The following is a 22,519-nucleotide window of genomic DNA, read 5'->3' as shown; positions in this document are numbered from 1 at the left end:
GACATCAAATGCAGAGCTGATCCAGTTCTAAAATGTATAATCAAAGTATAAATTAGAATGCACCAGCCAATCTTGATAGTCACTGACTTATTGGCTGTCATAATGATGAACTTGTTATACATGTTTCAGAGCATGCTATATGACACTTTGCTGTTGAAAAGGTAGGATTATTTAAAATAATCTGTGACAACATGTCAGCATTCGGAGGAAGAAGATGCTTTTAGTATTCGATGGCTTATGATCCCCAAAACCTAATCTAATTTTAGGTGTAATTTTATCAATGGTTACGTGATGCTTCTAATATTATTCCAGGGATGTGGTTTACCAGGAGACTATATGCTGTCTTTTGTTATGGTCTAAGTGTAGTCTGGCCTACATAACTCAGAAGTTCAAAGTGCTTGCTCCATGAAGCAAGGCTTGATGGATTCATGTGTTAAAGTTTCAACTGGATATGAAACAAAACACAAAGCAATCGGAAAGTAAGAATAAGAGAATTGATGAGTAGAGATGTTAGGAAGAGCTATAGAATAATTTCTCTAAAGAGCTTATTGCATTCAAATTACCTTCGGTGACATCTAGCTGAAATGCTAAGTTTCCCACTTCTGTGAATTTACTCTTGTTCTGGCAGGATGAGCTGAAGAAACTCTATGCCCAGTTGGAAATATATAAAAGGAAGAAGATGATCACAAATAACCCCCACCTCCAGAAAAAGCGGTGCTCGAAGAAGGGCTTAGGCCGTTCAATCATGAGGCGTATAACTGAGATCCCAGAGACAGTCAGCAGGCAGTGCTCCAAAGAGGACAAGGACGCCACGGACCACAGTGCGACCAAGAGCACCGCCCTCGCCAGGAAGAACCCACAGGAGTCTTCGGGTAACACCGGGAAAGCCAAGGAGGAGTCCCTGAAAAACCGAGTCTTCTCACTGAAGAAATCCCACAGCACGTATGACCACGTGAGAGAGCCAGAGGAAGAGTCCAACAGCCTACCCACCGAAAGCCAAGAGGAGGAGGCGACAGAAGCCTCCACCCTGGAGTCTCTGTCAGGCAGGAAGCTAACACAGACGCTGGAAGGGAACAATGAGGCCGAGTCTACGGAGTCTGTGCCTCTGGTGTGTAAGTCGGCAAGCGCTCACAATCTCAGCTCAGAGAAAAAGCCGGGCCACCCACGAACGTCCATGTTACAGAAGTCCCTCAGCGTCATCGCAAGTGCCAAGGAGAAGACTCTCGGATTAGCTGGGAAAACCCCAACGTTGGGCGGGGAAGAACGTGCTAAGTCCCAGAGACCTCTGCCAAAAGATAAAGAGACAAACAGAAAAAACTCAAATTCAGATAATGCAGAGACTAAAGACTGTGTTCCCCCAAACTCCAATCATTTGGAAGAGCCAAGAAAACCTCAGAAATCTGGGATTATGAAGCAACAAAGGGCCAACCCCGCCACTGCCGGTTGTGACATGAGCCCAGGCGCCACCCAGGTGAAGGACAACTTTGACATTGGGGAAGTGTGCCCTTGGGAGATTTATGACCTGACGCCTGGTCCCGTGCCTTCAGAACCAAAGGTTCAAAAGCACGTATCTATTGCGGCTTCTGAAATGGAGAACACCTCTTTTTCCTTAAAGGAGAAATCTCATCACAAGCCCAAGGCCGCTGAACTATGTCAGCAGTCTAATCAGAGGGGCATAGACAAGGCTGAGGTCTGCCCTTGGGAGAGCCAAGGTCAGTCCCTTTTTGAAGATGAGAAGCATTTGATTTCCAAGACTCAGGTTCCCCCATTGAGAGCAAAAGAGGAGAATGGCGGTCAGCATTATACAGCCAATGTGTGCGCTGGGCCATACGGAGAACTGCCTCCAAAAGTCGTAGCATCAAAAATAGAGAACGAAAATCTCAACCAAATAGGAAACCAGGAAAAAAAGACCTCTTCCTCCGAAGAAAATGGGCCTGGCTCCTATAACTCAAGTACCAACTTCCAGCAACCTCTAACATCGCGAGCTGAGGTGTGTCCGTGGGAGTTTGAGACCCCAGGTGAACCAAATGCTGAAAGAAACGTAGCTTTACCTGCCTCGTCTGCTTTAAGTGCAAATATGATAGCAGGGCCTCGGAAATAAGAGGTCTGGGACACTTTTAAAGTGTAATATCCCCAGAAAGAAAAGAAAAAGGAAAAAAACTCTAAGTTCGATGTAAGACAGAAGGTATAAGGATCAGGAATCCCCGAGGAGTATTTGTCAGTTAGGGGAACTGTGAAAGGCATGGGCGAAAGACGAAGGAGGTGGAGCAGTGTCGTAGTCGCAGAGAAGTCACACGGGCCAAAAAGTCGTTCCCCCGGTAACACTAGGAAAATCTTTACATTTCAGCATGTTTAGAGGAAGTAGCCCTTTTCTGCCCTCGATCAATATTTGCCCATGGGACTTTGACGACCTTAAGCGAGGTAAGCCAGAAGACACAGGAGAGGTACGAGATTTGCAAAGAAGATAGAGACGAATTTGACCGAAATTCTGGGTAGCTGACTGGAAAGAACTTCCTTTACCTATTTAACCTTGATAGCACTGCTAACTTAATGCATCCCCCAAATACCTTTTATATTAACGATTGCTCTCATTTTCTTATAAATGTATGTTTCAGTACATCGTTGTGTCTCATATTCAAGCATTCCAGATTATATAATTTTTGCAAATAACTTTGATATTATGTGACACAACACATTTATGCAATCTGCAGCTACTCAATTGCTATTGCAACTTACAGAATACCTGCTATCTGTCAACTTTAGTTGATTCTTAAAATACAGTAAGTTTTCTCTGGCTTGGGAAGTCATAACTGTTAATGATAAAATCTTTTAGTTTTGGCTGTGATTTATATATTGTGAATTTGGATTAACTCTTATTTGACATCATGGTTTGTTATACTGTCTTAATCAGGTTTTTTTTTTTCATACAAGTTGAGTTACTTGTTTTGCACTCGGTGTTAGGACTCAGAAGCTTTATTAATATCAGAGATCAAGTGGTCCTACATCGTCTTACGTCTCAATAAGTTAAGGACAACTTATCTATTGTTTGTTTGAAGTCAGAGATAGAGAATGCCTTCATTCCAATTAAACGTCCCTTTTAACTCTTTCAGTATTTTATACTTAGCAGCTTTCGTAAGGAAGAAGCTAAGAGTGAGGAAAATATACTGTGCATTATTATTATCGTAGCAAAGGGAAACGTCTAGAAATGCCATGAGAATGATGGCAGTACTGCAGAGCCAGGAATTTTGCCTTTCAAAACAAAGACAGAAAGCGAGCTCCCGATAGCACTTTCAAGGGATTATTTTTTTAAAGAGAAAAATTACGATAGCATCAAGATCATTATACGGATATATTTTTATTGTGCATACTGAATATATAATATTTTAAATGACCTTAAACTATTTATTCTCATAAACTCTTATTGATTGCTTCAGCTAGGGGTAAAACTTGCTGGGCTCAAATCCCAAAGAGATTCATAACCTGATTTATACCAAGCCTATACGTTGGTATCAGCTCTTCCTTCTCCTAAGCACTGGAAAACTTACAAGTCCTGCGAATTGCCATTGTAAGCCACTAAGCTCAAAATTTAAAATGCAAAGGTTTATTTGCAAGGCAAATAGCCCCCAAAGCACATTTTATAGAATTTATTGCATTTCACACTGATCTTTTGGCATGAAAACCCTAAGCTGCCAACTCAGCCCTTCTGATGTGATCATGCAAAGAGATTCCATTTCAAAGCACAGTCCCATTTTATTTAAAGATGAATCACTTAAAAATAGAACCCAGACTTCCCTTTCTCTCACATTAAACACTAAAGTCTCAAGGGCTTATTTAGCCAGGACATTCCAGAGGAAGTAGCTTTTTTCACTTCATGAGCAGCGAGGAGAACTTGCTAGGAGAGAAGATGAGAAAGGGAATCAGCAGGTGGATATAGGGCTGTTCTTAGAGAATATCATTCTCAGTGGAGGGTAGAAACCAGGACTTCTCCTTATGCATCATCAGAATTTCCCGAACAGTTTTTATTCAGGAGTAAGTGAGCACTTCACCATTTGCAAAGCTGTGCACAAGCCCCCCTCACCCATTTCCCTGCTTTGTGCGTTACTCAGGTTGGTGGGGTAGGTTTGAAGAGATAGAAACTCTGGGGTGTGTGTGTGTGTGTGTGTGTGTGTGTGTGTGTGTGTGTGTGTGTGTTTCCTTCGATTATTTCCTCCTTCCCTTCCTTTTCAATCAAGGCCTATCTACTTGGTAACCTCAAAATGCAACTTTAAGGTATATTTGTATACCAGTTTCCAGACCCACCTACTTATTTAATTTCTGTCTGAGATTTGTTAGCACTTTATTCACTTTTTGAGAAATAAGATGTCAAGCGTCAAAGACTTTTTATTGCACTTCAGGGTAATCCCGCTAGAGATGTGGCTTAAAGAAGACTTGCCAAATTATACCTTAGTCCATAGATTTTTCTCCACCAGCATAAATCAGTCAGAGTGCCTGGGGTCTTTCCTAGAGTTTCATTGCCATTACTTATCACCAAGAGAAGTTTAAATCTATAGTTCTCGAGATTATTTTCCCAGATTGGCAAAAAGAAAGTGGATAAACACTGTGAAGGTCACAAACATTTGCTAGGTTGTCCTTCTCAATGCATGTGCAGGCTGCATCCTGTCCTCGTTTGTGAGTCAGGGTTTATAAATATGTAGATTTATACCAGTCTTAATAGAACTGTATATTTTATGCAAGAATTAAATGCTTTACGACATGAATTATAACTCAACCCATTGTGAACTTTGGTGGCCATATGGATCTGAAACTCGACAGTTCTCTTGTATTTGCTTCCTAGGTTTCTGCATGCAAGTGATGACAGGTAGGACTGAAAAAAAAAAAAAAAAAACACTGCCTTTTGACTTGTAGCAACCGAGAGTTGTAGAGTCAACGAAGCTGTAAGTCTCTTCACTTAATCCATGGTTCTGACACTATTATCTGAAATCTACAGCATCCCACCATGAAATATTTGGTAAATTTATGTTGTGACGTGTTGCAGCATGTAAATAATGATAACTTCTCTGCAATAAAACATTTATATGAAAGTGATTTGTGGTGATTTGTGTATTCATCTGTCAAAAATTGAATTTATTTCACCTAACCAACTTTAGGAGGAATCCCAAATATCTTTGGCTTTGGCACACTTCTGCACTTAAGTACATTCTTTTATTGCCTATCTATAGGAATATGTGTTTAAATGTGGCCTTAAACACACAGGTAATCATTTGGAGCCAATAAAACCTATTAGGGCTAGTGATAAGAGAGCTCCAGCCAAATGGGAACTAATCCAGCTGCACACATACCAGGCAGTCAGCTGAACGATGATGATCTTTAGAAGAACTAGAGATCCAATAACACTCAAACCCATAAGAGTACCCAGCCACTGCTATGGTGATACACAGGAGACTCATGACTAAGACACAGAGTCAGGGAGGGCTTGCTAAGAAAGGCAAGTCCACCAGGCTGGAATTCTGCAGAGGCATCAGGTATGAAAGGGGAAAACGATTAGGCCAGAAAGATAATTGTGCGCAGTCTCACGGGTTCCATATTAACTACAGCTTTATCCTGGAGCACAGGGAGCTATCAGAAAGCCTTAAACGGGCATAATCAAGTCACGTATTGGAAGGATGATTTGGGGAGAAGTCTGAAATGGACTGAAGTGGGAAGAGACTAGAAGCAGCTCAACCATTTAGAACTCTAACCAAGAGTCAGGGTACAGGAAGGAGAGGGCCTAAGGAGGAAAGGAAAAGATCCTCGGTTATTTCATCAAAATAGCATCTTCAAATAGGTTTATTGTTATGTTGTATTCATATGAAGCCCCAAAAATCAGAGTAATTAGATAACTGTCAAATATAAATGTTTCTCCTAAGTTTATGGACATTTTGGATAATTTCAGGAGTTTCAAAAGCCCTCTCTGATGATCCGTGGACTTCATATCTGCTTTTTGAGAAAAGCTGTGGACTAGGATTCTGGCTTTATTCCATGAGAAACCTTGATTTTAAGTGGGCTGGGAGAGAAGCCAAGCGCTTGCTGCAGGGTGGACTTCTGCATGCGGCGACTCTCTGAAACAGCTCCTGGAAGAGAAGCTGCGTGGCAGGCAGGCAGACCGAGGAGCTGGAGCCACCTGGTCCCCGCATTCATCTTTCCTTTAAATGATTCGTACCAAATGCCCTGTCCCCATCTCTTCTCATCATAGCATATTCCGTTTCTATAGACTTTTAGTACTTCTACAAGAGTCAATGAATTCAGCTCTTCGAAAGACTCTAAAGTGCTAAGACAAAAGTATTTGGAGATTAACAAGGCATGAAAATCAGGTCTATTGTGCTTTATTACACAATAAGGAAAATAGAGTCTTTTCACTGTTTGTTGGAATTGCTTAGTTAATGGCTGTATTATTTTTTCATATGTTTATGCGCAGTGATCGTCATTATTTCTTTGTTCTAAATTTAGGACCTTTATTTTTAAACAAATACTTAAGGACAGTATTTCTATCAGAAACTGACTTTATCACACAAAAAAGTAATCACGTAAATCTATTGTTCTAAAACAGTGCAAGTTAAAGATTTTATTATTTCAGCATATTCCATCCTTTTCCCCTAGAATAGTTATGAAGACAGAAATAATCTTTTTAATTTTGCTCATTTTCTCTTTAAACGTTTGTTCCTTGGAAAGCACAGGGCAAACTTCAAGCGCATTGTATTTCCCAACTCAGTGTTAACTGGTTAGGAGGCAGATAATGAAATGTATAAATTGCTTTTTAATTGTCCTCTTTCTCTGTGATGTGAACATAGTCCTTTGTCAGAAATAATTCTGTCTGATCAAATGAAAATGAAGAATGAGAAATACAGGGGGAAATTCTGCACTGCACAATAGTCACATTTCTAGAAAGAAAAAATAAATTACATATGCAAATATAAGGTTTATGACAGTGGTTATAGAACACACTTTCATTTCAGTTCAAACAGCCATAGGAAAGGAGAGAAATGCCTTCTTTTGAGTATACCAGAGTAAGATTTTGTCAAGAGTTTTCCTGCAGATGTATCATGGGATTTTATTACTCAATGCCTTTTGTCCTGCTGTTGGATTAATCCGAAATTCTTTCCTTCTTTCTTCTTGTCATCATCTTACGTATGCTCCAAGAGCAGTGTGATCATATAATTTATTGTCCAAAGAAAACCTTAGAGAGCAAAGGTGTAGTATTAAAATGACGCCTGGATAACAGCATAAATGGGACTGCCGCAGACAACCCGGATGTTTGTTCGTTTACCTGCTCAAGGAGAAATGCCCCACTCATCTGCAAAGCCTTTCCTGACACCTCACGTCAGGGTGAATTCCCCCTTCCTCCATGCGGCCCTAGGAATTTGCTTCAGTCTATCACTGCACTGACTAGCAATTTTGTTAGTTACATACTCTCTGAACTGGCTGCTTGAGGGCAAGGATTTTTTTTTTTTATATTCATTTATATATCCCCAGTTTCAAGCAGTGTGCTTTGCTCTGAGTTCAATCAATATTCGCCAAATTGACATTTTTTATTACTAATCACTGTCTAAAATACGCTTGAAGAGAAAGAGAATCAAAGGGAAACTTGCTGTAAAGTTTCTAAAATGTCGAATACTAACTGGTCTTCTGTCTACATCCTGGCAATTCCTGGAAAATTCACAGATTATGACTGAACCACGTCAACTAACTTCTGCATTATAAGTTAAGTATTGATTTGTCACCATTTGGAGGGAGAAGCCTAAGGTTTGGGGCATGGCCCAGTTCATTAGAGCTGTAAAACATGTTTTCATATGTTGTAAAAGGTAAGAAATATCTGCTTTGGCTTGGGAACTTGCTTTTAGTTATTCAAACTTTTTCTGGGAAATAAAGTAAGAAGGGGTCTAAGTAAAATGTCCGCTTAGAAATAAATCCTGACTATAGATTTTCAGATGTTTCTGAGAAATGAGTAGTTTCAACAAACTTTTGGATATTTAACTGAATTTAGAATTTTTCATCCTTATAGTTCATGTTATGTAGAAGTAGTCATAATATGCATGACATAACTTTGTTCCATATGTGAACAAAAATGTAAAGGTGACATGCACATACACGTAAACATACAATGCGTTTGTAACTTGGAAAATTACAAAAGGCATCGAAATTTGCCAAATGGTGCATATATTCAAAGAATATGATAAATCTTTTTCTTTCTCTTACATCTTAAAGGTAGTATGCTTTCTCCAAATGAATGGGTCTGGCCTGCTGAAAGCTGGAAATATTTCGGTTCTCGAGATTCTGTTCTTTTTTGGCTAATGCTGACCTTTGGGGAGCATCTTAAGTATCAAGGATATAAAAATAACCTGGCATTTACACAGCATCTCTCTTCTCCTCAGCTCAAAGAGCTCATTGTTACAGGAATCCTCACAGGCCTTGCACTCATCAGTGTGTCCTTCAGACATGTCCTATTCTAAGGCCTTTCTTATTTATTCCCATTTTCTTGGTTTTTCAAAAAAGTACTTATATGCTTGTTTCCAGATTCATTTAAAATACCACATTTCTGGCAATCCAGTTGCTTTATGTGTATCCTAAACATAAGCATAAATTCTTTAGTATCTATTACCATTTAGCAGCCATACGCTTGATTTTTAAAAATCCTCCTTTAAGCTTCATCTGACATGTTTTGGTTTATTGTCTTAATTTTCTTTTTTTTTTGTTGTTGTTGTTGTTGTTGTTGTTGCATTATAATATCTACGTTTTCCATGTCTAATAGCCTTAGGGTTCAGGAACAGCCCCAAACCTGGAAGGAAATTGTTACTTAAAAATGATCAGTAGCCAAAATGAGCAAGAAATCCTGAAAACACTAACAAGTACAGAAGGCAAGTGTGAAAGACAAGGCCTGATGTAAACAGATGAGGTCATTAAAGCCTAATGCCAGCAGCATCAAACAGAAGTATCAGAAAAGAAACAAACAAACAAAAAAATAGGGCAACAAAGAAGAAACAAAAACGGTATGGATGACTGAATCTGTGGATTGAGCAAATCACGGCTGAGATTAATAATGGGGTCAGCAAAACGCATACTGACTAGTACTAGACGCCCTCAACAAACAGGGCTGTCCAAGGCCTGAAGTATAAGAAAAAGCTCAGAATCTTGAACAAACACTATGACTATGATGATGCTATAGTAATAATTATGCAGATATTCAATTACTTCGCCTGTCTGTAAAACATATACCCTAGTATCCCTGGTGAGCAAAAGGGGACATTGTCACCAAATTCACATGTGACCAGCATAAAATGTGTCATGCTCGCTAAAGAAAATGTATTCTCTTCCCTTTAGGAGTTTAAAATCCAGCAAACACAAAACAAATCTAAGAGAGAGAAGACATAGTTCATAAAAGGATGTACTTAAGGTGCTTTAATTTTTTGTGAGTCAAATCCCATGGCAAGTGGTTCTAAAGGAATAGTCAGAGCACTTTTCTAGACAATTACCATCATAAAATGAAATAAACTAGTTATCTCTAACATCGGCTTAAAATTTTTCATTTTCATTTAGAGCATTTGGTTTGCATAAGGAGCTTCCAGAAAAACATATCAACTCTCTCTCTTTTTTTTTTTTTTTTTTAAGATTCTTGCCGTACGATCTTTAGCCAGCCCCTCATTTTAGGCAGCTGGCTGTATCAGACTTGCTAGGGAGATGGTCATTTTCAAGGAAATACAAAAGAGATAAAGATATTAATTTGAAAAAAATAGTTATTTGAAAAGCACAAGATAAAAATGAAAGCATGCTACAGAAATGAAAGTTAAAAAAATAACCCAATGAGTTTTGAGTTCGCTACTCAGAATTAGGAATGAGCAGTACTGTTTGAGTAACACTGAAGGAGAAAGATTTTTGAGTTGGAGTGCTTGAAAATTCTCTGGGGAAAAATAATTCTCTGGAGGACCAGCGTGGCTTGCCTAATTTCAAGCTACTTCTACCATCATGTTCTGGGTCCTCTACCCTCCCCTCTTTTCCCTGATACAGAATCCTTGTACTATTTCTTTATAGGGGGATGACGGACACACTTAGACTTTTTCAAATTTTTCCGTTAAGTGTTTTTCCCAGAGATGGCATTGATGTCTCCTTAGTACTACTATGTTTCCTGGCTTTCCTCTTTTAAATATTTATAATTTCTCCTTATAACAGCATAATAGTCCCCAAAAGTGAATTCTTATATTGCTTTGCCATAGTTCAGTCTCTTAACTCACACAGGCGTTCATACACACAGACACATACATACATAATTTTGTTGATTTCCAGTGATGCTTTATGAATTCCACTGTATTTCATCAATCATAATTTGTGTGTAAAATAATTATTTTTTTTAAGAATTTCTTTTTTTCCTAAGTCTGGATTGGGTACTTAGCCATTTTATTACATTTCCATTTGGATTGTAGGTGTTTTCATAAGAAAATACAAAGAAATGTGTCATAAATGTTTGGACCAAGAGCTTTGGTCAGGGACAAAAGATTTAATCAGGGTCAGATTTTAAATGTTTCTACAGGTCTTTTTCCCTCCCTGTCTTCTTAGCAGCTCCCAGTAATCTACAGGGTATGTGGACTTTGGTGTTAGAGTCTGGACCTGAGATAAAATCACGGCTCTACAAAAATGCTATGCCGCATTTCATGCTACTTCATTATCTTCATCATTTTAATGCAACTGGGAAACATTTGTGTGGTACTGACCCATGTGTCAGGAACTGCGCCAAGCATCTGACATGTATTATCTCATTTAAATTCGCAGTAACTCCTTCTCTAGGTAAATTGACATCTCCATTCCCCAGAACAGAAACCGGAAGCCCAGAGAAGTTAAGCGAGTTGGCCTCAGTCTTCAGCTGTTTCTCTTCTTCATCCCACTCTTCCGGAGAGTGGAAGTAACATCCAAATTCCCCCCGCCCCCCTTTCCCCCTGCCACCCACAACAACTAAATGATGTAAAGGAAACATTCTGACCTCACCAGGCTTTAATGTTCTCCTTTAGAACATGAAAATCTCAGTCCAGGAATCTCCGGCTCCGTCACGTTTTATCAATTCTCTGAGCTCTCATCTATTGATCTGAAAAGGTGCCGTCTTTAAACCCCTACACTTGTAACCCTTTCATAGAGTAATTGCATGGGGTAAAAAGATTAATAACCACCCTAGGATGTCCACATCCTGCCCCTCAAATATCTGTGAATATGTCGGGTTACAAGGCAAAGGAGATCTAAGATTGCAGCTTAAATTAAGGTTTCTCATCAGCTGATCTTAAAATAGAGAGAGCATCCTGGATTATCTGGGTGGGCCCAATGCAATCATAAATTCGCTTAAAAATGGAAGAGGAAAGCGGGAGAGAAGAGCAGAGTGACCGCGTGAGGCCCGCAGAGGCTGTGTCTGTCTGTGAACGCTGACGTGAGCCCAGGAATGCAGGCAGCCTCTAGTGGCCAGGAAGGGTAAGGAATCACACGGACCCCAAAGCCTCCATCGGGGAACCCAGCCTTGCGAACCCCCTGACGGTAGACTAGTGAGACCCATGCTGGACTTCCACAGAACTGTAAGAGAACAGAATTGTTTTATGCAACTAAGTTTGTGTAAAGTTGTTTTTAAGACACATAAAATTGTTTAAAACTACCAAGTTTTTGATCATTTGTCAAAGTAGCTGTAGAAAACAAAATACACTAAGTGACACGAGAAACTTTCCTTAATTTCTTTGTAATTCAGTTTTCTTTTTGGAAGATGGAGATAATCCTAACCCCAAGGCCTTGGCCTTAAACTGAACCCTAACCCTTTCCTTTCCTTGATTCAGTTTACAGACCGTTGAATGAAGAGAAGACCAAGTCCCCTGAACAAGAACCCCACTATACAGCCCAAAATTTATACTGTCAACTCTTCTCCCGGCCTTCCTCAAAGAGACCTGCAGCCTTTCACAAGGGTGACTGAGTATGGGGGAAAAATGTCATCAGACTTTTCAGGGATGACAGAACACTGGTTCTGAACTGACAGTAATTCCAGAAGACACAAAATGTCACTGTGTTCCGACAGAGAAGACACTTACGAAGGTCAGGTGATCAAGAGTCTCAGCTTAAGTTTGTCTCTCCCTGGGTCCCCGAACCCATCCTGTGGTTATTTTCCCAGTAGAGTATACTGCTAAAGAGCAACAAACCAGTTGGCACCCACATAGTGTGCATTTATATATATTTATTTGCTTATAAGCTTCATTTCCATTGTGACGACAATGAAATATTTAGTGAGCAAGTGAAGATAAGCAGTCTAGCACTTAGCCGGCCTTCAAGAAGCTTTGGCTCCCTTTCCTTTCTTCGACCACCCTCAAGAAATCCCAGGTATGTGTAGACCTTGGCTGATGCAAATCACAGCGTATACATGTGGAAGGACTTACGGGCTCTAGAACTGAGTGTTGGAAGTAGAAAGATAAGCCAACTTGAATAAAAGCAGTTAATAGAGATGACTTATTTTCCTGGAGTTTGTTTACCTGTTTCTAGCTTCACCTTGTGCACTTCAGTACACTGACTTACCCCACAGGGCCTTTCACTATTTCTTCCAGAAAAAAAAAAAAGAGAGAGAGAGAGAGAGAGAAAGAAAAAACAAAATAATTACTGGAATAATTTGAAGTCACCTAGAGAGTACTGTCAGTTAAAATAAAACTTCAAAGCAAATAAGAATGTTGTCCAGAAGGCTCATGCTGTTAAAAATAATAAGTAGGTCACGATTAAATGCTTATTCTGTGATTTCTTGATATGTTTCATTTTACTCCTTTGCCTCCAACCCCAGATTTCCAGTCACTGCAAGAATTAACCTGTATGTAAGAGACAGCTGGGGGGAAAAACGCTACCTTCTCCCATTTGAAATACCACCTTGACATTTCATATGAATGCCAACCAAATCCTGAGTTGAAAAGAAGAGCATTTTAGAGCTTGCAAGTTAAAGAGAAGTCCCGAAGGTTGCTGATAGCACAGAGGTTGGAAGGAAGAGTTTGTCTTTAGGATCCAGATAGGACAAATTATAATACCACAAGGGAATTTGCACTTTAAGCAAAAGAATTCAAAAGGTGATTCTTGAAAATGGGTAACCCCTCCAAATGCACTTGAAAAAGATTTTTCAATGCAATTAATACCTGATGTTTCCAGAAACACACCCGTTGCATAAGACAAATTGCACCTGTTCCTCCCTGGAGGGACCTTTATTTGAATTATCTGTTCCTCATAGCTTTTATATATTCTCTATTACCTCAATCCTTTCCTTGAGCCAATTTACAGACCCTTGAATGAAGAGAAGACCTAGTCTCCTGGGCAAGAACCCCACTCTACTGCCCAAAATTTAGACTGTTAATCTTTCTCCCGGCCTGCCTCAAAGAGACCTGCAACCTTTCACAAGGGTGACTGTGCATTGGGAGAAAATGTAATCAGACTTTTCAGGGATGACAGAACACTGGTTCTGAACTGACACTGATTCCCAGAGACACAAAATGTCACTGTGTTCCGACAGAGTAGGTGCTTATGGAGGTCAGGTGATCAGGACTCTTAGCTCAAGGTTATCTCTCCCCGGGTCCCCAGACCCATCCTGTGGTTGTTTCCCCAGTTCCAAAATGCATAACTAGAACAGAAATACTCAGCAACCAACAGAATCTCCACATTGTTTCTGATCCGTGGAGCATGGGAGGAAAGGCCAAGTGGCAGCTCTTGGAACTGCTTCTACATAAAACTATAGTAAAGCAAAATCAATACTGCGTTCCTGAGAGTATTGCAGAGACCAATGGCATCATCAAGGATTTGAAGGATGCAGGAGTGATGATTTCCACCACATCCTCATTCAACCCGGACCTGTTACGAAAACAGTTCTAGGAGAATGTCAATGGATTATCATAAACTTAACCAGGCAGTGATTCCAATTGCAGCCCCTGTTCCAAATGTGATTTCCTTGCCTGAGCAAATTAACTCATCCTCCTGTACCTGATCTGTAGCTATTGATCTAGAAAAAGCTCTTTCTCCACATCTGTTAGTAGAGACCGCTGGAAGCTGTTTGCTTTTAGCTAGCAAGACCCAAAATACACCTTCATTGTCCTACTTCAGGGGTAGATCAATTATCCAGCTCTATGTCATAATTGAGTTTGCAAGGAACTTGATTGTCTCCCTTTTCGGCAAGACATCACGTTGGTTATTTACACTGATGATATTATGCTTATAAGATTTTGAGCAAGAAGTAGCAACTACTGTAGACTTAGTGGCAAGACATTTACATGTCATAGAGTGGGGAACAAACCAGAGAATTCAGGGGCCTTACACCTCAGTGAAATTTCTGGAGGTCAAGTGGTGTGGGGCAAGTCAAGATATCCTTTCTAAGGTGAAGGATAAGTTGTTATATCTAGTCCTTATTAAAAGCACAAAGCCTAGTGAGGCTCTGGATTTTAGAGGGAATATATTCTTTACGTTGGGTGTGCTACTCTGGCCCATTTATCGAGGGACCGGTGTCAATCAGTTTTAACCAAGTACTGCAAGGCAAACAACAACTTTATTTTGGGGTCTCAGGGATTGCAATTTTTGAACCCCAATTTGGGTATAAACCTAAGTGTGTTTCGAGGGGGAAAGAAAGGGAGTTCATAAAGACAAAAATGACGGGGGGAAAGCTTTCGAAAGGATTACATAATTTGCTTTGAAAGAGCTGTGATTGGGGCTGGCAAGCAGACTTACCCTACGCTATACATGATTAATTGCTTATGTCTACTGTAAGTGAAATTTCATTTTTTAATAGAAGAGTTCAGTGGTGCAGAGCCGGTTTTAGGAACTGCAGCACGATGGAGCCATCGTGTTTAACCCAGTTCAAATGTTCAGTTTCACACAGAGGCGGGGAGTTAGCTCAGCTTCTCAGAGGCCTCCGGGCTCCGTTTTAGATTGCTCTCTTGACAATAAATTGTGCTGTTTTTAGCTCATGCTAGAAAATCTGCTAGTTTTGAGCGGAGCCCAGAACAAGAGAAGGTTCTGCAACAGGTCTGTGCTGTCTTGCAAGCTGCTATGCCACTTGGGCCAACAGACCCAGCCCGTCCAATGGTGCTTGGATTGCCCGAGGCTGATAAAAACTGTTCCGAGCCTTTGGCAGGCTCAGTCCGCGAATCGCACCTCAGACACTTAGGATTTTGGAGCAAAACCCTGCTGTCCTCTTCAGTTAACTACTCTCCTTTTAAGAAACAGTTTTTGGCTTGCTGCTGGGCTTTAGTAGAAACTGAACACTTAACCGTGGGCCGCCAAGTCACCACGTGACGTGAGCCGCCCATCATGAACTGGGTGTTGCCTGACCGGCCTAGTCATGATGTTAGGTGCGATCGGCAGCCCTCCGTCATTCAGCAGAAGTGGTGCACACAAGATCAGGCTTGATCGGGGTCCGAAATCACATTACTTAAGAAAGCCCAAGCACTCCCGATCCCACACCTGATCACTGACTTCTCTCCTGGCCCATGTCTCCGGCTTCACTGGGAGTTTTCTATGAGCCGCTGACTGAAGAAGAAAACATTCAAGCCTGGTTTACAGATGGTTTCTTGCGACATGCAGTAGCACTACGTACAGCCTGTTTCCAGCCCCCCTCGATGAGGTGGTGAAGGGGACCCCTCCGGTGGGCAGAACCTAGAGCACTTCACCTGCTTCTTCGCTTTGCGTGGAAAGAGAAATGGCCAGAGGTGCGACTGTATTTCAATTCACTGGCGATGGCCAACGATTTAGCCGAAAAGAAGGAATGATGGGAAAATTGCTGTCAAGGCGTTAGGAGAGGTATGTGGAGAGATCTCTCTAAATGGCCAACGAAAAGTGAAAGTATGTGTGTCCCATGTGAATACTCAACGTCGGACGATCACAGCAGAGAAGGATTTTAATAATCAAGCGAACAGATGACCTTCTCTGTGGATACTGGTCAGTCTTCTCCCCGGACACCCCTGTTAGTGCCCAGTGAGCTCACGAACAACGTGGTGGCAGGGTCAGAGGCTAGGATGGGACTCAGCAACATGGACTTCCTCTTGGAACCACTGTTGAGTTAGACCAACACGGAGTCCTCAATGCGGCATCATTCCACAGAGTGATCAGGTTGATCATGTTGGACCATTTCCATCATGGGAAGCACAACGTTTGTTCTTACTGGAGTAGACCCTTACTCTCGATACAGATTTGCCTTCCTTACCCACAAATCTGCTAAAACGGCTATTCCTGGACTCACATAATAATACCTTATTCACCCTCGTGGTATTCCACACAGCATTGCTTCTGATCAAGGAACTCACTTCATGTCAAATAAAGAGCAGCAGTGGGCCCATTCTCATGGAATTCACTCTTGCCATGTTCCTCATCATGCTGAAGCACCTGGCTTTACAGAACAGTGAAACGGCCTTTCGAAGATTCAGTCGCAGCACAAGCGAGGTGACAATACCTTGAAGGGGGGGAGAGAGGGTCTGCAGGAGGCCGTACAGGCTCTAAACCAGCATCGGTGTATGATGCTGTTTCTCTCATTGCCAGGGGTCACGGGCCCAGGAGTCAAGGCGGGGACATGGGAGCGGCACCACTCATCATTACCCCTAGCGACCCCCTGGCAAAATCTTTGTTTCCTGAACCCACAGCCTTATGCTCTGCTGAACTAGAGGTCTTAGTTCCCAAAGGGGGAGTCCTTCCTCCACGACACGTAACGATTCCATGGAATTGGACCTGAAGACTGCCACTGGGTGACTCTGAGCTCCTCGCGCCTCTGACTTAACAGGTATAAATGGAGTTACAGTCCTGGCCAGGGCCTGTACCAAGGGGAGATCAGACTGCTTTACATAAGGAGGAAGGGAAGGAAGAGTGTGTTTGAAAAACAGGAGTTCCCTTGGTCATCTCTTGGTACGGCTACGACCTGTAATTTAAGTCAATAGAAAAGTAAAAACAAAAAAACAAAAAAAACAATTCCCACAAGTCTACTAATGGCCCAGACAACTTAGGAACGAATGTTTGGGTCCCCTTACCAGGCAAAGATTCACGACCCGCTGAGGTGCTTGCTGAGGGCAAAGGGCACGTGGAAGAAGGCAGGTATAAATATCAGCTACAGCCATGTGACCAGTGGCAGAAATGAGGAGAGCAATTGTTATGAGCATTTCTTCCTTATTTTGTTGTGAATATATGTGTGTTTGTGTGTATAGAGCAGATATCTTTGTTTTGTTCCCTCCCTTATCCCCTTGTAGCATATGACATAAAAATACATCATAGTATTTAAGTATTGGTAACTTTACTTCATAGTATTTAAGTTATAGGATATTAAAGAGAAGGGAGATCACCCAGCCAGTTTGTGTCCACCTCGGAGAAAATGTTTAGTACACATTTGACTATATGTAGGATGTTTGTATCACGTTAGGAAGAAGAATGACTGCTGTCTTTATGTGGAGGTTGAGTATGGTTCGAGTGACGTGTATAATCGTCGTGTTAACAAGGGGTGGACAGCAATGGTTAAATTTTACATGTCAACTTGGATAGGCTCTGGTGACTGGTTGTTTGGTCAAACGCCAATCTAGGTGCTGCCGTGAAGATATTGCGTAGATGTGATTAACATCTACAATCAGTTGACTCTAAGTAAAGGAGAGTGTTCTCATTAATGTGGTTTGGAGTTATCCAGTTTTAGGAGCAAAAGCTGAGGTTTCTCATCCTCCAGACTGTCGCACAGATCCTATCTGGCTTTCACGTCTGGCAGCCTGCCCTACAGACTTCAGACTGAAGACGATATCGACTCCTGTATTAGTTTTCAGCACGCCTGCCCTAGATTTCAAACTTGCCAGCCCCCACATTCGCATGAGCCAAAACCTTAAAATATATCTCTCAATCTCACATATAGATACCATTGATTCTGCTTCTCCAGTGAGCCCTGACTGATACAAATGAGCATACTCATAGCTCTTACATTATTGGCTTGCTATAAAAGTTAAATGAAGTCATGTGTCAATAACAATATGTTTTCAGCACATAATAAACCTTCAATAAATGATGATTACATTATCTCACGTGTATCTTCTAGGGGTTCTTTAGCTGCGCAGTCCATCTTTGCCAAAGCAGCAACAGAAAGTTTCCGAAGCCATTTGAATATCTTCCCTTCCAAGAGCAGCGATGAGTCAATCGATACTTCCTGCTCCCGCAAGTCACACCGCCTTGTAGACAGATCATGTTATTTGGGCTGTGTGAACATGACCCATCCATCCATCACTCTACCTCGACAAGTAGAGTGGGGGGATGGGGAAGGCGGATGCTGCGGTATTGAAGGTGAATGGGAGACCTGCCTAACTCTATTCACTGCACCTGCAGGAACTTTTAGTCACATTATGAGGTCTCTGAGTCAGTACCAGGGAGCAGAGTCCAAAGCCAAACTTTTAGGCTTAACTTAACTTTCTTACATTTCGTTCTGTACAAAGATGGTGCAGCCCCGAGAGTGAGTCAGTTCCCAGCGCTGGAGGTGGTAAGATGGAAACTGGGTGAAGCTTGGTGGGGACACAGCCCGGGCATAAGCTGGACCTACACAAGGAGAGATTTGCATTTGCAGTAAGCATTAGTTATAGGAGCATCTAAACCCAATTTGGATATTTTAAAATTTAATTAACTGTTACTACAAATTGTATGGCTGAATTCACCAACTAATTTAATCAAAATGGTCAAGCCTGTGGCCATTGCAATTCAATTTAACTTCCTAACCATACAGTCATATATTGGCTTCATTTGGATGCACTGGGTAGTTTTTTCCAGTGTAATGTTTAAGAATAGAATTTTATCAACCGAGATCTCCAAGGCTTTAATTTCAGTATTATAACTCCATTTTTCCTTTCTAGGGCTGAAATGTGGTGAGTCTACGACTGAATGAAGCTGCACACAGTGATCCGTCTGCAGGTACAGAGCAAGACTTAACCGAGGCTAAGCCCTGGCGAGGTCCTGTCTGCCAACTTCGGGTCTGGGTAGTCTTCTGGTCGATAAGCCTATTTTTCCTGAAGTTATCTAGTTAACCTGCTATGGACCTGGCTCTGTGCTCAGCGATGAGGGAGGTTCTTAGAGAAAATATAGTCTAGCCAGGAGATTTAATTATGAGAGGGCTACGAAGCTACTAAGGGGCCTCAATCATGTGACACGAACATTAACAAAAAAAAAAAAGTGTGTGGATTCGGGGACGGCCCGTGTGAGCCTGAATGTCCTGGACAGGACTCATGAAGGAGATAGCTCTGACTTGGTCCAACATTTTCTTTTGCGGAATACAGCGTAGGGTAGTAGCTGGCGGTGGGGCGACTTGCAGTGAGTAATAATATAAATCCTAGGTTCCGGTTCTTGCTTATCTGCTCATTAGCTCTGTGACTTGTGGCAAAGCACTCACTAGGCCTCAATCTGCTTATTCCTAAAGGAAGATGATAACAGATGAGCCAGAGTCTACCCCAAATGAGACTATGTAAGCAGTGAAGTTCCGTGAGCATTTATTATTATTAAGAAGGCACATAATCAAGACTCCAAAATTAATCAGACTCTCTTGTCCTGGCCATACCTACATATAGTCACCTTTGAAAAGACTTGTATATAAATAAATTTGAAAGGAAAACTGCTTGCAGCGCATAATTTACCCAGAATAAAGATAATAGGAAATGAAACAACATTCCAGGTTCATATATTTGTTTGTTCTGTATTTTAACCTAAAAAAAAAAAATGCAGTGATTCTTTTAAAGCTACAAGCGACTGTGCCAAGTGTCCAGGTTTCTACGGCATGTGACAGCTGAGAGTCCAGGATGAGCTGAAGGCTCTATTTTTAGGTTTTAGTCAAAGAATAAAAATCAGACCTTCCTGTGGGAGTCATCCACTGAGTCATGTAACACCATCAGGCCAGAATAAAATAGCTCTGTAACCCAAAGTGTTCATTACCTGTAAAATAAAGAAACAGAAGCAACTTTGGAGCTGCCCCTCCTTATAACTTTAAAGTTTTTGCGGCATCTTCTGAGATGAGCATATTGCCCTTAGTGCAGACGGGACTAGCATCAGACCTTGTCGTTCAATACGAAGAGTAAGGGAAGAGCCTTAAAAAATTCACTGTGAAATGCAAATTGAAGATTGTTTAAGTCCCAGGCAGGGTAAATACCAACTGACCACTCCAAATATTACTCAATAAATTATTTGACTGATAATATCTAAGCTTTCTGCCCACTGTGGACTGATGAGTCTATCTCCATTTTTCCAGAATCAAGCAGCCAGGACTTGGTTACACCCAGAATGCGGAGAACATGACACAAAAACTATCACACTCGGAAATTTAGATGCCATCCGATTTAAACTCCTTAACTGTGAGGTAACTGAGACCCATAGAATTTTAACAATTTTTGCCCCAGTCTATTAACAAGTCGGTGTCAGAGAAGGATCTAGAACACACAGCAGAAATACTGAGACCGTAAATGATTTTCAACAGGGGAAAGAGTAGATTCCAAAGACTACAGACTAATGTCGTGGAGGGATCATGGATTCATAGCTGGAAAGAACCACAGAGACTATCTAGCCTATCCCCTCATTTTAAAGATAAAACAGGATGAGGCAGAGTAAGGAGCGAGCCTAGCAACATTCTGCCGGCAGTGACGGCATGGGCTAGAACCTGGGGGCAGAATCCTCATCTCTGCCTGGGGATCTTTTCACTTCACTAGCATTGAGATTCTTCTCAGGCAAAATTCTAGAATAGATTATTAAACAGATGGCTTGGGAGCATTTAAAAAAGAAAGCAATCATTAGCAGCCAGCATGGGTTCGGTTAGAACAAGTAAGTCATGCCAGGCTAACCTCATTTCCTTTTTGATACGGTTATAAACAAATATACCCATCATTATTGTAGGCAAAAATGGAGGGATGCTCCAATAGAATCGAGGTGAGCTCTATTAACCCAGTTTAAGGTCATAGCCAACTTTTCCTGTCTATATTTTTCCTCTCCTGTTTCTCTGGCCTATGCTTTGTCAGGTATCTATAATCCTCACACAGGGAAGACTGGCATCAACCAGCGAGAATCTACATTCTTTCTTCTACAACCTTTGTACAGCTGGGATCCTTTACCTTTTCCAAATTGGAGCTATGGGATTTATGTAAATGTAGAATCTGTTTTGTTTGTGAATAACAAATGTTGGGAAGAAGTTGCAAACATATCTTTAGCGGGAGAAGATGATGGGAGATTTGCATTTACCTGGCAATTTCCCCAGTGCCGTTGGGCAAGTACTACATACCCCCAAACGCATGAGCCCCAGGTAGAAAGGAAGATGCCGTTATCAGGTGATCCATGCAGAGATGTACATCCTCCTATTCATGATGATGCAAACGATCGGGCTCCCCCACAAATTGTCGTGATACGTATTATTATGGCGAGGAGCAGTAGATGACCTTGGGGGGGATTTTGACATGTTTGCCATGGGAGAAAGAGTGTTAACCTAGTTGAAATCTTTGCCAAATCTCTAGCTTGGGCGGAGCTTACTTAATAACATTGCCTGCTACCGGGATATCAGAGGAAAACGTGGGGTCACCAAAGTATCCTAGATTAGGGAAGGTGACCCAAGAATGCTAATAAAATATATAGTGCACCTTGATTGCCTGAGATTTCCATGGTCTTCTCATCAAACACTGTGGGCAAATTTTAGGACACAGCATGTGTTGATTAATGGTTCTAGAATTCTCTAGAAGTTGACATTGTGTTCTGTTCTTGACTATTTAGAATTTAATTTATGACTTGAATGAAACCACGTTACTTGTTGGTCAAGTTAGGATCCAGAAATTTAGGCTTAACTTTATAACAATTAATATTGTGCAAAGATGGTGCAGCCCCAGGAAAGAGTCAGTTCCCACTACTACGGGGGGTAAAATAGAGGCCGAATGAAGCTTGGCAAGAGACACAGCCAATGGGATTTAATGCCTCTATGAGGCTATGGGGCTCAATAATCTTAAAATTTTTCTAATTTTTGATTTAATTATTCTAAAATAAACTCCATGAAAATATCTGAAATGCAAATGTGTACCACTTATTTATGGTTAGGAAAAGTAATACTTGTTTCTTTATGTGATTACTCCCTCTTGGTTTTGCCTGTCCAAGGTGACACATGCCATATGTGTTCAATATGCTAAAGACCTGGATGAATAACTCAGAGGAGATCACAAGACGATGGGGAGTCTCCAGGTTAAAAAGGTGAAAGTGAGTCACAAGTGGATGTAAAAATTGAAATTGTGAGATGTTTGGAAGAGAAAATTATCCCGGAGGAAAAAAAAAAAAGATCTGTTTATTTTATAATACATCAGTTCAGAGGAAATATTACTTCAGGGTAGAAACTGGGCCTAAAATGTACTTCCAATCAAAAAACTCAAGATGAGATGTTTTCTGATCGTTTTTAAAATGGAAGTCGCCAGGGTGCTTTCAAACAAGTATGTAGCAAGGGGAGCTCCCTCCCTTTAGAAAAAAAGAACTCAACGGTGCATGGTTCCACGGAGGCTGG

At 41.2% G+C, this 22,519-nt stretch overlaps 1 protein-coding gene and 1 pseudogene across 1 annotated transcript in view; both read left to right on the top strand.

The window, feature by feature from the left end:
- Window positions 1-6,151, top strand: part of GPR158 (G protein-coupled receptor 158) — a 313,167-nt gene extending 307,016 nt beyond the window's left edge. The window contains exon 11 of the mRNA XM_016124940.2: window positions 629-6,151. Coding sequence (XP_015980426.2) covers window positions 629-2,101 — 1,473 coding nt within the window. The 3' untranslated portion in view covers window positions 2,102-6,151. The remainder of the gene's footprint in view (window positions 1-628) is intronic.
- A 1,112-nt stretch (window positions 6,152-7,263) lies between these two features.
- Window positions 7,264-16,729, top strand: LOC107500169 (annotated as a pseudogene).
- Window positions 16,730-22,519: the final 5,790 nt, after the last annotated feature.

Source organism: Rousettus aegyptiacus, unplaced genomic scaffold, assembly GCF_014176215.1.
Source record: "Rousettus aegyptiacus isolate mRouAeg1 unplaced genomic scaffold, mRouAeg1.p scaffold_m13_p_10, whole genome shotgun sequence".
Taxonomy (NCBI): Eukaryota; Metazoa; Chordata; class Mammalia; order Chiroptera; family Pteropodidae; genus Rousettus; species Rousettus aegyptiacus.
The sequence above is the reverse complement of the archived record's forward strand: the minus strand, read 5'-3'. Positions and strand labels throughout refer to the sequence as shown.